The sequence below is a fragment of the Saccostrea echinata genome, unplaced genomic scaffold (assembly GCF_033153115.1).
Source record: "Saccostrea echinata isolate AGI-Se365-2 ecotype Australia unplaced genomic scaffold, CSIRO_AGI_Sech_v1 ptg000027l, whole genome shotgun sequence".
Lineage (NCBI taxonomy): Eukaryota > Metazoa > Mollusca > Bivalvia > Ostreida > Ostreidae > Saccostrea > Saccostrea echinata.
In genome coordinates this window covers 10,574,435-10,591,581 of record NW_026889776.1, presented here as the reverse complement: position 1 = coordinate 10,591,581, position 17,147 = coordinate 10,574,435, and the positions used below count along the sequence as shown (strand labels likewise).

Genomic DNA, 17,147 nt, shown 5'->3' with positions numbered 1-17,147 from the left:
GTTTTCAGGTTCAGAATCCATAAAGAATTAGAGATCATTAAACTTTGCTTGTGTTTATTTTTTGGAGGAGTTGGTGACATGGCTGAAGAGAATTTCATTAAGATTATTACCGATTGCTATTGACATTTTGTTGTTGGTTGAAAAATTGTTTTTCTAAAACGGATAACTCTCGACTATGTCTACAAAAAATGAAAGACCAAAAAAGTCACTGATATTGGAAATTTACATGTACTTTTTAAAATCTGAATTTATGTTGAATCTCATTACTTGAGAGACTCCCAGGAGCAGTTATTTAATATTGTAAACCAATTATTATTCGCGACAACCTTTATTCTGGATTCTACAGTTCAGAAATCATCCGCGACTACTTATTTTCGTGACTGAAGCAACATTCTACATAGATACATAGGTGAATAATTGGTTCGTGACGCGAAAAATTCGCAATTGAAAGAAGGCCGCGAAGCTTGAGGATATTTCTTGCTCGCGAGTAAAAGTTGGTTTACAGTAAATATGTACATTTCAATGGGATTCACATTTTTGACATCGGTGCAATACTTTGAGTGAGTATTCATAAACATTGTTGAAAATATTTTTATAGAATACATAAACAAAAACATGCATACAAAACAATAATCACTGACCTATGCTTGTCCATTGAACTGAACTTCGAATAAATAAACAAAAAAGTGCTTATCCAGTAATCAAAGCTACTACCTAAAACAAAGACAACTTGCCACTAATATAAATATTTATTTAAAAAGCTCATATCTGTATTCAAAGTTACTACCCTGACTTTAAATATGCCATCATTCTGAACACTTGATCTCTTCTGTTCCCAACACTGTTGGCCATCACATTTATTGTCAATAATATATATTCACAGCCACTGACCATGACCATTTAATATTTTCAATATCCAAGCCACATTTTCACTGACCACGACCATTAAATATTTTCAATATCCAAGCTACATTTACATTGACCACAGTTTTACATTCCAGCAGGATTGTCAGACATCTCCTCGGCTTCTGTCTCTTCTTCTTTCGCAAGACCCTCTCTTTTCTCAATTTCTGAAAAAAATCAAAAGCTTGTCATTTAGCGATGTCCCTGGCTTAGGAATAAAAAATGTGGAAGAAGGAACCTCAGTACAGAGACAGAGAGAAGAGGTTTGACAATTCTCATCAAAAAATAAAGTTATCATATGCACTCCCTCCCCTACAGGTCGCCCGCTGCTTGTTGCAGGGAATAGGAAGGCTCTAGGAACATTAATAAAAGTGCCAACAATGAATCACCCACTTCTAAAAATCCTAAAGACTAAGTATCGATTCTCAAGTGTCTGTAGATGCATTATATACCCAATACTTTATTTTTTTGCTAGAAGAACTTGCTTAAGTTGTTAAATTTCTAAAACTTCTAGCAAAGCATGCAATAGATAAATTCTGACCTAAACCTTGGAATTTTTTTTTTTTACCTCTATTCTAAATCAATATGGGTCTTCTTTTTGTCATGGGGGTAATGATAAAAATCTATTGCATGATCTTAAAGAGAAGTACAGTTATCGTTATGCAATATTAGAATTTCAGGCTTTGCCAGGACCTTTGAGTCTTTCATCTATAAATCACAAGTTTTTTTTTATGTCACTGGGTAAGGTTTCAAATTTCATTGTATTCATGTAAGAGTTCAAGGAAATTTAGAGACATTATCTGAAAACTAAAGTGGTACGCACAGACAGAAAATTAATATCCTCGGAAAATGTAGATCAGATACAACATTGTGAGGAAGCCTGCTACATGTATTTTGTGCATCTCTACAGCCATCAATCATACAGGTTTGGTCAGAGTAAGGCTTAAAGGTGCTTGGACACAGATTTGAAGTCATTTTCTCAAATTTTCTGTATAATTTCATGACTTATATGTTGCTATAGCATTTCATACTGATTTAAAAATATAACAAAAATCTTATTCCATCTGGAAGTTATCAAAACTTTGAATTTCTGGACGCGTTTGATTGACACATCCTTGCGTGTCACATATTTTAATTTTATTCTTAATACTTAAGAAAAGTTGTGTATTAATGAAAAATATTTTACATGTAACTATAACCCAGAAAATTCAGAGTAGAAATGTTCGAAATCAAAACCCACTCACAGTATTGTAAGTCTGTGCTCAGTGGTGTGTGCAGAGTTTAACAATTGAACACACCCGGTGAATTGTAAACATTAACAATAACAGAGCTCGTGCCCTGTTAACAGTTTACGTTCTACAGGTGTGTCCAATTTGTTAAACTCTGTACACATCACAGAGCACGGACTGACAATACTGGTGAGTTGGTTTTCAGCTTTCGAACATTTATACTCTGAATTTTCTGGATTATAGACGTAATATTTTTCAATAATACATAACAAAATCGCTTCTTTTCTTAAATATTAAGGATAAAGTTAAAATTTGTGTAAGAGCAAAGATGTGTTATGTAATCAAATGCGTCCCAGAATTCATAGTTCCAATAATTTCCAGATAAAATAAGTTTTTAATTATATTTTCGTGTGAAATGCTATTGCAATATATAAGTCGTGATATTATACAGAAAATTTGAGAAAATATTAAGTTCAAATCTGTGTCTAAGCACCTTTAAAGTTACTTGGGAGTGGATCTAAAGCTAAATAAAATTGAAATTACAGTTCTCAGGCCAGTGCACATCCATTTTGAGGTAGTCGCATTCCAAATTTTATCGTATTTTTGATAAAATAAAAAGTTGGTAATGCGGAGACTAATCCTGAAAAAAGTTCCGCCCTCATTTTTTCGTGGTTTAGTGCTCGAATATTGTTTCTGATAGCCATTTTCAAAGAGACTCAGCTACTTCGTTTAAAAATACATTGAAGGATAATGCCTACGATGTTCACAAGTTGATAAGCAATGGATAATGCAAACCCATTGATCAGACATGGAAAGTATATCTATGAACAAAAGATTTTTATCATTATTTTATAGAAAATTCAGTATTAAAAAAATACCTCCCCCATCTACTTTATTGCCAACAAAATGATAAGAGAAAAAAAGCCTCCCTCCTGCATCTGTTTTGGTCAATTGGAGAAAATTGGCCTTAGAACCAGAGAATTAAATCTATGTAGCCTAATGTAAAGCATGCTTTTGTACCTTCTGCTATGATGTCTAAGATGTTAGATTCACAAACTTTCCTGTATTCTTTGGATTCCATGACTTTTTCTTCATTCAAATATTTCATAAAATATTTCAAAGGAACTGCAGATTCTTGTCCAATACTGACATATTTCTTGGCAAGTTTAGGAAGTACAACAGCCTAGAATGAATAAAAAAATTGTATCTAAATACATTTATATATAATGACTCAATTTCAAAAAAATCTATCAAGTAATTATAAATTTTAAACTAAAATATTTCCATACTGTTGATCACCAAATTTTGAAACACCTTATATTCACGAGATAGTTATTTATTAATAATAATCAAGACAAAATTTTCACAAATAATGGTAACGTTATTGTTTTAAATAATCTATACAAAAAAATATACGCTTGAATAAAATTTCAGGAGCTGACCGACTCATGTAATTAGGCCAAAATGAAGAACTTTTGAAGAAAAAGTATTAAAAAAAATTAGGCCTGTTGACCTGAAGTGTCAAGCTACTTACAGAAACAATAATTGTGCCCTTTGACCCAATTATCTCGTAAATAATCCTGGTTATTAAGACACTTGAAACAGATCCTACAGCCTGTACCCTAAATCATTCTTACCAATAAGATATTGAAAAGAAACTATAATTATTCTTACAGCAAAATATGTTGTACCTTTCACTCCGAGGAATGAATGTAACTAAAGTTAAGCTATAAATAATAATAATGAACAAATGTCCAAAGACAAAACATTCACAGGTAATAGCAAATACAGTAAAACATGCTTCTAGCGAATACCCTTATAACGAATTGACGCTTATAGGGAAGTGATTTTCATTCCCCACGACTTTAAAATAAATTGTTAACACATTCATTTAGCTTTAGTGTAATCAACTTGAATGTCTGTTTTATTGACAAAAATTATTAGAGTAGTGTTTTAATTATTTTCAATGATTTTTTTTTTTAATTTTTAGTAACCAAGGTAAAACAGTTTGTCAAAATCAAAAAAAAAGACATAAAAATTATTTATCTTAAAGTACTTAAATTTTGTACTTATTTTTGTTCAAGAGGAATCTAACTATTGAAATTGATTATTAACCATGTTAACAGATGGACACACAGGCAGACAGAAAACAACAAATGTTTGCGTAGTACGCTCTTCTGATCTTTGACCAGTGGAGCTATTAATACTGGTTCATGTTAAAAATTACAATGTCAGGGTTATCCCTAAGACCCGGGGGGTCAGGGAATTTCCTCGCCTATAATAATGCAATCCCCTGATTATTTTGGTATTCCTCCTAAACTCGCCATTAGGAGAGGAACCCAAGATCCCCTTCTACTTTTTAAATGTCCCCTTCTATTTCAATTCTTTGGGACAACCCTGCAATGTACTTACTTCTCCATTGTATCTGACAATAACGTAGTATTGTTTAGTGTTATTGCACTGGTAGAGCTCAAAAAGCAGATCTGATGCAAATGGTGGCCAATGTTTGTCATCTAGCTTCAAGGCAAGGAGTAAGGCCATTAGAGAGGAGTCATGGGCAGAATACAGGTACAGGCGTACTGGTCTATAAATAGAAGTAATACAGGTAAAGGTGTACTGGTCTATAAATACAAGAAATAACAGGTATAAATGTACCGGTCTATAAATACAAGAAATACAAGACATTAGTATAAATTTAGTAGCTGTATAAGAAATACAGGAATAATCATACCAGCCTATCAATACAGGAAAATAATACAATTAATGTACTTAACAAAAAATACAAGCAATTCAAGTAAATGTACCAACATATATTTCATACAAGAAATACATATATAAGAGTACTTGTCTATAAGTATAAGAAATACAGATATATGTCTATGTGTACTGTTGTTATACACAAGTCATAGGTACATGTAAAAAAAGGTACTAATTAATAAATACATAAATTAAAGTAAGGTACACAGACAAAATACTGGATAAAAAATCTTCACTTTCCACTTCTTCACTACATTAAAAACATATGCAACGAACTGAAACTAGACCAACTGTTCCAGAGAAGAAGCTGAAAAATGTACAAAAGTTTATATCCAACATATACAGGTATGTAGCATGTGGGGGGACCAGGCCCCACACTTTTTCTGAGAATAGACTTTTGCTGTATGTTAATTTTCATTTGGATGCTGCTCTCCCTTTTTTGTTTCTCTACGGTCAAACACTGAAAAATCATATCATTTAAAAAAAAAAATGTAATGAAAAATTAAAGAAAGTCCCCCCCCCCCCCCCCCCCCTTCTCAACTGATGAGATAGGATTTTTGAGTTTTGGCAATTTAAAGTTTTTTTTTTCCAAATTTTTTTTTGCTTATCAATGCAAAGCCCCCCCCCTTCCGTTGAAAAATGTTACTACAGGCCTGACAGATGAAGTCCAATGACAGACAAAAGCAGACAACAATAGGGCATCTGAAAGAACAGTTGACATTAAATATTTGAAAATTGAAAGGTACTCATGAAAAGACAAAGAAGAATCTCCATGCCATTGTGTACCCCTCAATGACAAAAAGTTACCTTGTATCACTGATAAAATCTCGAAGGGCATTTCTAAACAGTTCTAGCATTCTACCACTTGAAAGATTTGATGCTATATCATTCTGGAGTCTGAAAGAAAATTAAGGTTTTAGAATTTTGCAAGAGCAAGACACTTTGATACTCAAGATTTTTGCAAATCTAACATTGTACATGTATCTATGTTAGATCAATATACAATGTATATGTAAATTCCTAAGTCAGATGGAAAAGTTGACAGCAACATTTTATCAAAATAACAGATTACTGCAGATTTCCTAAAGAAACAGGAGGTATTGATTGCTGGAAAAATTTGGGAAAGCATTGGACACTCAAAAATATTACTCATTTTTTATTTTATACCGCTAAAACATATGTACATATAGAAACGCTAGATCCTAAATCCACCCTCAAATTTATATATATTATATATTTTTTTGCAATTTGACATGAATCAATGAGCGAATTGAAATTCTTCATGGTTATTTTCCTAGATTCCGTCAGACTTTATTATCTCAAACTCAAAGGGACCAGAATTCAACTTGGAGATGTCAAATAATTTGAGAAGGTTAAAAAACGTTCTGAAAAAAAGTGGTTGGGACTGTCACATCACTTACATGTAAACACATCCCTGGTATTCCAGAAATCAGTGTAAGAGTTAATGAATTTTTAATGTATTCCATACTTTAAAATAATAAATCATTAACCAAGTTTACTGTATTCATACCATGAAACATAGCATGTCCATTAAATTTCAAGTGATTCTCAAAATCTCAAATACATTTCCCCTCTCATCTCTTTAAGAAAAACATACCTTGTGTTAATGTGCGAGTAGCTAATTGATATAATGTACTTACTCATGTTGTCCTATGAAAGAATATGAAAACATCTGCACTGCATTTTCAGTTATCTTAGTCACATATGGCACTAGAACCTTGGGTATATGGAGACCATGAGCCTGAAATATTAACATTAGAAATATGTACAACTGTAAGTAAGGGGCATAACTCTATCAACTCGTACTCTGATACAACCAAAAATGAATTAAAAATTCATACACAAATTCAAGCAAGTTACAAATTTTTCCACAAACCGCTCTGGCTGCCAGATCATCCCTAGCTGATATAAAATGTATTTTGCTTTTCCAATCTTTTCCACTCATTCCTTAATTTAAAAAAAGCACACTTAATAATTAATGTACGTACAGTGTACATCACATTTAACAGAACAGTGCACATTTTTACATCTATCTGCATGTACATCACATTTAACATAATTCTTTTTTATTAAGCCATTCCCAGTTTTTCTCTATTTAGCGTCCACCACCAATAATTCAAACCTACCTACCTATCCCCCCCCCCTAAAAAAAAAAAATCAAACACAACTTTATGTTCATGAAAGCAACATCATTCAAAGAATTTGGTATGATGTTCTTTCTTCTCATAGAAAGATAGTGTCATCAAATTCAATCTGTTTAAAAAGGAACTTAGTAATTAAATGCTATATATCAGTATATACATGTATATATACCAAATTAGACAGGTTCTTGAAAAACAGCAAAAGAGTTGACAGAATTTACAATGTTTCAAAAAGAAAAAAAAATGAGCAGGAGTATACTGATTTTTTTATGTTATAGACAAATGGAGCATCTACATGTAAAACCAAGGCACATGCAGATCATAAGAGAGGAATGGCCTTATTACACAGTAAAACTTGATATAAAAAAATAATAATCCTTTTTACTGCATTTTTTTTCAAGACTATTCTGTCATAAAGAGTATTTTACATGACTTATATATACAATATACATATAATATACTGTAAATTTACGTTTTTCACAGGTCATTATTATTTCGCGGAATCACAATTTATGTTCAATTCCTGGGTAGGAAATTATGCAGATTTCTTGGATTGCCATTGTTTATCTTAAATGCACCTTAAGTACACTGAAACAATTTCCATGGAAACTTTGAGACCGTGTATCTATAATTAATTAAATCCCAATGGAAAAATGTACATCTACAGTATATAAACCAAAAAAAACAGTTTCTCCCAAATCTTCTTCATCCCCCCTCCTTTTTATCTTCAGGTTTTCCCACTAGAAAATATCACAAGCCTTTACTAAACTACCACTGGGTGCCAAATGCACTGCGTAAAAAAAAAAAGAATGCAAGAATGAAGAAGTCTATTTTCTTCCCACGAGGCATGTTGGCAATCTACATGTAACCTCTGAGCGACATATCCATCCCTGTAACAATTATCTATTCAGCCTTTTCTCTATAAATAACAAACTACAGTCTAATCTTGTTATCTGCAACTCAATATGACCAAATAACATCTTTGAGATATCTGAGGAATAGAGTACTGAAGTTTAAAGAAAGAGTGGTTGGGACTTACTACTCACTTTGACATGTCCACTGTCTTTTTAAGATACCATATTTCACCTGTATTCATCATTTAACAGTTACCGCTATATTAGTTTTACCTAACACTTTTTCTATTTCCTGTCTGTCCTCTAGGAACTCGGGTAAATCCACCCCGTCCACAATGGCCGCCCTGTTGATCCGCTTGAGGACAGGGCAGGTGTGGGGATTAGGAAACAGGTGTTCAGATTCCTGAGTGGCAGTATAAAAGGTAATCTTCTGACCTAAATATACAAGATTTATATGATTATAGTCAAACCTCTTTTTATCAAAGGGGCTGAAAAAAACTTCTCAATATAGACGGTAAAATTTACATTGTATTAAAAAATGTTTTCTCTTTTATATATCCATGCTATTTGAGAAATTGATATTCGAGAAAAAGAAATTCAACTGAATTAACATCAGGATTAGAAAGAACATCATTTGTATCCATGTACACTATTCTGTTTTAGTTAAATGTCAATAACATGTTAAAATTTTATGAAGAAAAATTACTTTGCCATGAAAAAATGACAGTAAAAGTTTTTTGATTGAAGATATATCTCTCATAAATCAAAAATTAAAGAATATATGCAGTAATATGACATTTATATCTGCCCCTTTAGCAATGACTTTAAGGCAAATTTTGAAAATCTACCAATTTCAAAATAGGCACAATATTCAATATAAAGCATAATGTATACAAAAAAAGACAATAACAAAAATATCTTATGGTTCAGAAAAAAATGTTCATGAAGATTAGCAAGTAAATTAGTAGGAATTTTTTAAAAAGATTTTTATACAATTTCAAAATCTAATCTTCTTTTATAATTACATGTTTTGAAATATCTCCCCAAAAAAGTTCTCTTCTTTCATTTTGATTATTCATTTGCTTTATTCATTTGTTCAATGATGAACTTTTCTCTACATGTAATGTCATGTATAAATGAAGACTCCGCTGACATAACGTGCACAGTAATTAAAAAAAAAGTGTTTTTTTTTTTGACATGAAGGTTCGACGACTCTCTGATAAGGCAGATAACTCTGAAAATGAAAATTGTTCCTTTACAAAACTATCAGGCTAAAATGCCATTTAATGATTTTCGAAAAAATTATACTGTGCAGGCATGCTTAATTTATGTGCAGCTAAATTTAATTTCTGTTAGAAACAAGTAGCATTAAAGAAATTTTTTTTTTTAAGTGTCAGAGGGTTTATGAACCTAGATTTTGTTTGATGTGTTTAGTCCCCTTAATACAGTTTTTTTTTTTTTAAAGTAGCCCTTTTCTTTATTTCTTTGATTTACAAAAATCTTAAACATTTAAAATTACATTTAACTAAAAAAAAAATCTCCTTGCATGTGGAATACTATTGCAAAGGTGCCAAATATTAATAAAGACTGAAGCACATTTAATAATGGTTTTAAGTTCATTGAAAATTTTTTTTTTCCCTAACTTAAATCTGATCTTGGAAGTTAAAATGTGTTAATTCTTAAAAAAAAAAAGAAACAAAAATAAAAAAAAAAACAGTCAATAAAAAACTCTTGTTTAATAAACCTAAACAAACCCGTTTTCTCAGTATGCTCTTGAAGTTGCTCTGCTCCAAAAACACCAGCCAGAACACAGCGTAGTGAATCTTTTGTACGGTTCATGTTCGTGGTTCTTAAACTGAAATACAGCCAATAAATAACCACATTAGAGATACATTCTACAACATTAAAAAAATTTCGTTAACAGTTAATTTTGTTGATAAATAAATGAAATCTCCAATGAATATTTCCTCTTTAATTTACAGTATTCTAATTATATCAGAAAGATAAACACCTACTAGACTAGGTCGGGATCAAACTCTGACATAAGTCTACCAGGAAGTTTCCCGATGTAGTATTTCCTAAGTCTCCTCCCTAAATTGTAGGTCTGGACCTGACCTAGATAAGTTAACATCCCATGTGGACAGCCACCCTGTTAAAATAGAGTGACATCCTTAACTTACCCAACCTGTCAAAAGAGGGTAACAGATAAAGGTGATACATGTATATTTACAGTAAACTGTTTAACTTTGGTATCTTGAACACTGATGTCTCGAATACAATGGATATGTCGAAGTGATTTGGAGGTCCCAACCCTTTATTCTTGAAGTATTTTACCCTGGATATCTCGAATCCTTGGATATCTTGAAGTTTTTTTTCAGTCCCATAGAGTTCGAGATAACGAGGTTTGACTGTATGTATATTTCCTTCTTTTTTCACTGTATATAAGTTCTTTGATTTACCTTAAGTAATCCTAGTTTCTTATAGTATTCTTCATACTTCGAGTCAGGTGCCTGTTTCCCATCAATATTTAAAACTTCATAGTCATAGATTGTAGGGGGGAAAGATTTCTTCCATTTCTTTTTATCGTAAGTTGCCTGAAAATTGTAACAGAAATATAATTTACAGTAAAACTTGTCCAACCAAGGTGTTATATATTCTGACATCTTGCCTTTTATAATAAAAATACTCAGTCCATTTCAGTTTAATTGTTTTTTTTTTTTTTTTTTTTTTTTTTTAAATTTTTTTCTTCCTCTCCAGAATGTGTTGTCTATGGAACCAGTTTTGTCCAGATTAGACAAGATTTATAATTTTATTGTTCATGCACATAATCATTTATATTTCATATCAGAAGCAACATGGGAGTACCAATCTTCAGTCTCTGAGTATGATAAAATAGAAATATCTTGTACTATTCACAGATCTGTAAATGTCTCCTGTCATGTAAATTTTTGTGATTTGCTGGAACATAGTGGAACTTGCAGTAACAGTTTTACTTGAGACAGGAGAAACTTAAGTTATAATCAATGGATTTGTTATCATTATGAGTAAAAATAGAAAAGAAAAGTATATATAGTTTATACATTTTAAGCTGTGTACATGTTATGTCACACAAAACTTGTGTAATGACAGCTGAATAAAGCAAGACATATACCGTTTTGTAATGCTTAACAGACTGTTTACAAATCGTCTAAGTCATTCAAATATTAAATATCTACATTCTGGAAAGATTACAAAAATAAAATATAATTCTCAAACCTCCTCAATTGCGGGAATTAGATGTAGAGGTGTTCTAGCTCCATGCCGGAAAATAACTTGAACCTGCTTTAAATTTAGGTCTAGATTTTCTACTTTTGATGGCTGCTTCTGTGACTTGCGACCCTCGCCATCACGCCGACGATAATATGTCCATGCTCCAGCAACACCAGATAGTCCTCCGAGAGCAACTATCACGAGTTTCTGCTTTGAAGAAGACATATGTCTAAGACAGAGATTTTTCGCAAGATTTATGAGACAGCCAAGATAAAATGTCGAGCCCGATGTCCTATGTTTTACATAATCTCGATCCCGAGAATTCTTAAGTCAAGTAAGCATATATTATTCCCTCGCTAACTTTTCTCAGTGATATGGTTAAATTGCAGCGAGCCTGTCTTAAATGTTATTTTGGGCATAGCTTTCTTTCTTTTTTTTTTACATTAATTTGAAAATGGCTTTAATCTGTTTTAAAAAAATTAGAAAGATATACTTATTGATGCAATTTTAACAGAATCATTTATTTTGGAAGAATTTACAATCATCTGAAGTTTTTGGCCCAGGTCGTACTGAATTTCTTTTGTAAAAGTAGGAACCAATTTCTATTTGCGAAGGGGGGGGGGCAAACTTTTTTAGTTTGGAGGGGTACTACACTACCAGACAAGCAAAAGGAAAAAAAGACCCCCTCCCACTTCCTTTTCCCCATGCCCATGATTAGTTGAAGAGATGTTTAAATAAATTGTTGCGTGCATCACGCATCATCTTGTAAAAATTTGACGTTTGTACCCCATGAAGAACAAAAATAAATGCATTTTTTTTTTTTTTATAGAAATTGAACTTCTTTCAACCTTGCCTTAGATACCAATGTTTGATAGCAGGATATGAAATTAGAAGTGATCTGTGATGTCTTACAATGCTAGCACAAACTTATTATACTATTTTTTTTTTTTTTTTTTTTTTTTTTTTTAATAAAAATATGATTAACTTTAATGTATATGAACTTTGAAGAAATACCATGGATAAATACACATTGTTTTGGGAATTCATAGACATTTTTGTGGGCATTTTCAATTACCCAACTCCTGATTTTCGGGCCTAAGGATCGGACTACCTTATGCTGCAGAGATTTTGTTAATAATCCTTGAATAAATTCAAGCATTTTAAATAGGGATGTCAAAATATTTATTTTCTTTAGTCGAATATTCGATTGCATTATTCGAACGATAGTCGAATATATTCGAAACTTTTTCGGAAACTAAAATTTTATTTCAAACTTCAATGGTACATGACATATTTAACCCCGAATCCCCTTTTCTTAAATTTATTAAAAAGTTACATCAAATGTTACACACAGATTTTCACATGGACCTAAAATGTGGATAGCGTGTTTATATTTACTAAATATAGACCGCTAATTCACCAAAATGTATGATTTCCCCGTCAATCATGTTCACAAATCGGTCTGTAAAGTCGTTTTTTTTAGGAAGCATAAAAATTGACAGTACGATATATTTTTTTAAAAGCTTATTAAAACGAGGGGGAACACACGGTGTCTGTGATAATGTTAAACATTTGAATATACTTTTTGTACCAACTATCAAATGCCTGTAAAAGAATATTAATTTTATAATAATTACCGTAGTGTCCAAACATTTCACGGCTATAATGGGTACATGGTATGAGATCAAGTCCAATTAATAATTTTACAAAGAAAGCGCAGTAAAGCGAGATAATTTTATTACAAAAACAACATATTAATTGACAAATAATTCTCGCGGAAGGGAAGCATTTCTAATTACTGTACTCTCTACATGTAAAGGCAGTTTTTAATGAGGAAAATTATCTTATCGTCTGTGTCTGAGGAAAGACAGTTTCTCAATTTTAGGATGAGAATTCCATCTCTTTATCACTCTTTTATTGAATTTATTTATTCGAATGTCGTTTCGTTATTCGATCGTCGGTCCATTCGACTGATAGTCGAATAGTCGATTATTCGTTGACATCCCTAATTTTAAAGTATACATTAGGCCTAGATAAAATAATTTAACACTTCACATGTACATGTAACTGATACTATTTTTTTTTTCATGTAAGAAAGCAACAGTGATATCTGTTCAATACTTCATTATCTTTGATTATTTTTCTTTCGGGTAAATGGCGTGCACCAAAATGGATTATGAACTCAATATTAATGTAGACTTAAGATGTTCATGTAAAAAGTAAATAAATAAAAAAAATAAAAATAAATAGATAAAAAAAAAGATAAAAAAAATTCATTATAGTATATACATTGTAGATGGTCTTTAAAAAGATACTGACTAATGACAGCTTCTATTCTGGTTCATGAAAAATTATTATCATAAAGATTTATTCATGTTTTATAACACACATTGCATAAACTTCAGTGAAACAATAAATGAGTAAAATATGCAGATTTAACAAAAAACTGGGTCGAGGATTTTAATTTATTCTTTGTGTTACATAACCGGATTTTTGCATTTTTTGAAATTGGAAACAAAATTAAAACATGATTTTTAGATATTTAATATCATAAATGCAAATCATGCATCATTTAGTGACATTTTTCGCATACTTAACACATCAAACATACAATTTGTAATCGAAGCAAGTCGTTTATTGGTTGTAATGATAGCCACGAAGGTAGATGTCTTAAGTTTGGAGCAAGTGATTGTGGCATTATGCCCTTCACGGTTGAGAGAGAGAGAGAGAGAGAGAGAGAGAGAGAGAGAGAGAGACTCTAAGAGAATTGCTCAGTGTGTACTTCACTTTACGGGCTGTCCTTAAATAATATTATTTTTGATTAATTTTCAATCCTCTATTAACTATCAATTTTGAACTAAATCTCATTCTTTATTTTCCAACTTCACTTCGAAAAAACTAAAGGTAAAAAATATACACTTGTACATACAAAACAATTTCAAGAAAGACTGGGTTATTATGAATAGAGAATATATTTATATCCTCACGCAGACACGTACAATGTAGTATCGGGAAGGGGAGGGGGTGTTCCCCAACCTTTTTTCCAAACATAGCTTTTTACTATTGAAAATGTTTGAAAAGCTGGTTGTTCCCCAATTTTTGTTGTAGCATAGGTAAATTATGATAATTTGGTAAGGCTATGATTTAATGTGGCCCTGAACGGAAGATGGAACCTACCCCCACCCCATCCTCCGAAGTAAGATTTTCGAGTTTTGCCTGTCAAATTTTTTTGAGGTACATGTAAGTTGTCAATTTTTTTTGGGTCACCCTTTCAAAAACGATACTACGTGCCTGTCACAATAAATATAACAATGCATGAACCAGTCCCAGTCCAACTGTTCAGATAAACGTCAAGGAGGAGTATCCTGTCCAAAAGAACCAGTTATATTATGTTATACGAGTAAGTAAGTAAGTAATTTATTTATTTATTATAGTGACACGTGTTGCATTTATAAATACAAGAATAAATAGAAGTTTAATTTAAAAACCCGGCCCACTGGGCCTCTATGTCACTGTTTCACTGACAAAAGGTAATACACGTAGTACATATATGCACATGTCAATTAATGATTATTTTCAATTTAGAGTTCATAGCTTGTATATAATCAGTATAAAATTATATGAAATATAAGATATGTTCACAAGTACCTATTATCAATACATAACATTTCTTCGCATTAAATATGCCTTAGGCCGTGGTAAATAATATCTTTGTATTACGTCCCTTAATTTTTGAAAAAGTACCCCCAGCCCGACTCAAAAAAAAAAAAAAAAAAAAAAACAACAACAACAAACAAACAAACAAAAAACCCAAGCACATTTCAAAAAACATATTCAATAATTAGCAAATTATTGACTAGTAAATGAGAATGCATTCTTTCACATTTCTTTATATTTTAAAGTACTTTATTCAAGTGGAAAAATGTCAATTTCCCACAATAGTATTAATATAAGCCAAAGTATTTGAATTTCGTTAAATTTTTGCTTTCTTAGGATTTTTTTTTTTTTTTTTTTTTTTTTTTTTTTTTTTTTTTTGATTTTTTTCATTTCAGTCTCAAAGATGAAGAATACTGTAGCCGTAGAATTGAATGGATTTGCAATATTTCCAAAATAGAAGGAAAAAAATGTTGAGAATTTGACAAACTTGTCTTTGTTTTTCTGGATTTTCCTTAAGACCTACTAGCCAGGGGGACGTAAAACAAAGAATTAATTTACTGTGGTCTTATAGTTATAGATAAACTTAGCACATTTTCAATACGTTTGATAGAGCATTTGTGTCTGTAATGATAATATCAACGTCATGAAAAGCCTGAGATTTTATATCTTTTTTTATTTATGCAGCACATTTAAGGAGAAAATGATGTTTATCTTCAATAGAGCCAGAGTTACAAAAGTTACAAAATCTTTCACCGACTTCTTCATTAATATAACGTCCAGTCTCAATACCTAACGGTAGTAATCCTACCCTAGGACGAGAAAGGCTTTAATACCAATTGGATGTTTAATATAATTTAATGACGATTTCATAGTTAGAGGAATTAATTTACAGGTGAAAAATAAGAAGTCTAGAGAGAAACTCGTGCAAATCAAATTTTCATAATTATTATTAAACTTTAGCATGGCTCATCTGGAAAATTTAATGAAGCATTTGAAGCATAAATATATACACAGTTGAACTTCGGTATCTCGAATACTGATATCTCGAATACCACGGATATGTCAAAGTGATTTGGAAGTCCCAATCCCTTATTCTTTAAGTATTTTACACTAGATATCTCGAATCCTCGGATCGATATCTAGACGTTTTTTTTTTCTTGGTCCCATAGAGTCCGAGATAACGAGGTTTGCCTGTACTTATTCCTGGATTCCTCCTACATGGAAGAGGTTTTATACGGTGTGTAGAGTCTCAAAGAACTTGGGATTGTGCTCCGGTAGAATTGACCTTCATCGGAATCTTTAACCTGGCTATTACAGGAAGGAAAACAAACTAGTCAAATGCAGTACTTACACTGTAAATTAAGAAGGTAAATAAACATTCCATTCAGAACTACTCTATAATAAATAGCCGATGTATTGTTGCATATAAGAACAGAACTATGAGGAAATCAGCATATAAAGGAGTAAATTAATGGGTTTATCAAGTTTATTTTCAATATAGAGTATTTGGCATATTTCTCCAGGAAAAAAAATTCCAAAGAAAATAAAGTACTTAGTGAACAGAAATCGATGTTTTTTTAATGTTGGGAAAGTACAAGCACATGCAAATAATGTATGAAATCACTTTATCGTGGTTAAATACATGTGAATTGCATATGATAAGAATACTTGTCATATTTTTATTTCAAATCATTTCATTTACTGTAGATTTTCGTTTATTCTATAGCACATTAAAGGGCAGATCCAGACCACTCTATAACTTCACAAAAGTACATGACATTGGAACTCTTCAGTGAAGAGTGTTTAGAGCTTCCTTAATTTTCGATAAACTGTTCTGAATTTGCCAAGCTGAAAGGAAATGAAAATGGAGGCCAAATTCAGTTCATAATATTTTCTTGTCCTTGAGCATATAAATTATTGATGATTGTATTAGTTGATATTAAAACATGGGTCAAGAATTACCTAAATCCAACGTCACTAGACTACAAAAGCGGCATTTACGTAAATGAACAGAAATAGTTTAAAGTAATGAAGTTCATAAAAGGGTAATTAGATGACACAAGCTATTTTTCATCGTACGAAAAAATCATAGTTAATAAATCATTATAAGAAAGATTGCATACCAGATTTTAAAGATAACAAATCAGAACAAACGTAGCTTAAAAACTGATCTCTCCCACAACAAAAATAAATACTTTAATGCATATTTTCTTTTGCTAATGATCCTTTTCTCATTATTCATAAAAAAATATAACCTAAAATATCTTATATAAAAGTGAAACATGCACGTGTTTTTGAAAAATGCCCAATTTAGAAGAGGAAGCTTCAACATATTG

At 31.4% G+C, this 17,147-nt stretch overlaps 1 protein-coding gene across 1 annotated transcript; it reads right to left on the bottom strand.

Moving 5' to 3' along the window:
- Positions 1–575: 575 nt before the first annotated feature.
- On the bottom strand, positions 576–11,393 carry LOC133193373 (lysophosphatidic acid phosphatase type 6-like). The gene is made up of 11 exons (XM_061329311.1): positions 11,161–11,393; positions 10,365–10,499; positions 9,921–10,054; positions 9,660–9,760; positions 8,179–8,340; positions 6,787–6,857; positions 6,551–6,651; positions 5,697–5,786; positions 4,545–4,716; positions 3,153–3,315; positions 576–1,070 (listed from the first exon to the last, which is right to left on the bottom strand). Exons 1-11 carry the CDS (start codon positions 11,377–11,379, stop codon positions 991–993), a joined length of 1,428 nt encoding a protein of 475 aa, XP_061185295.1. The 5' UTR covers positions 11,380–11,393; the 3' UTR covers positions 576–990.
- Positions 11,394–17,147: the final 5,754 nt, after the last annotated feature.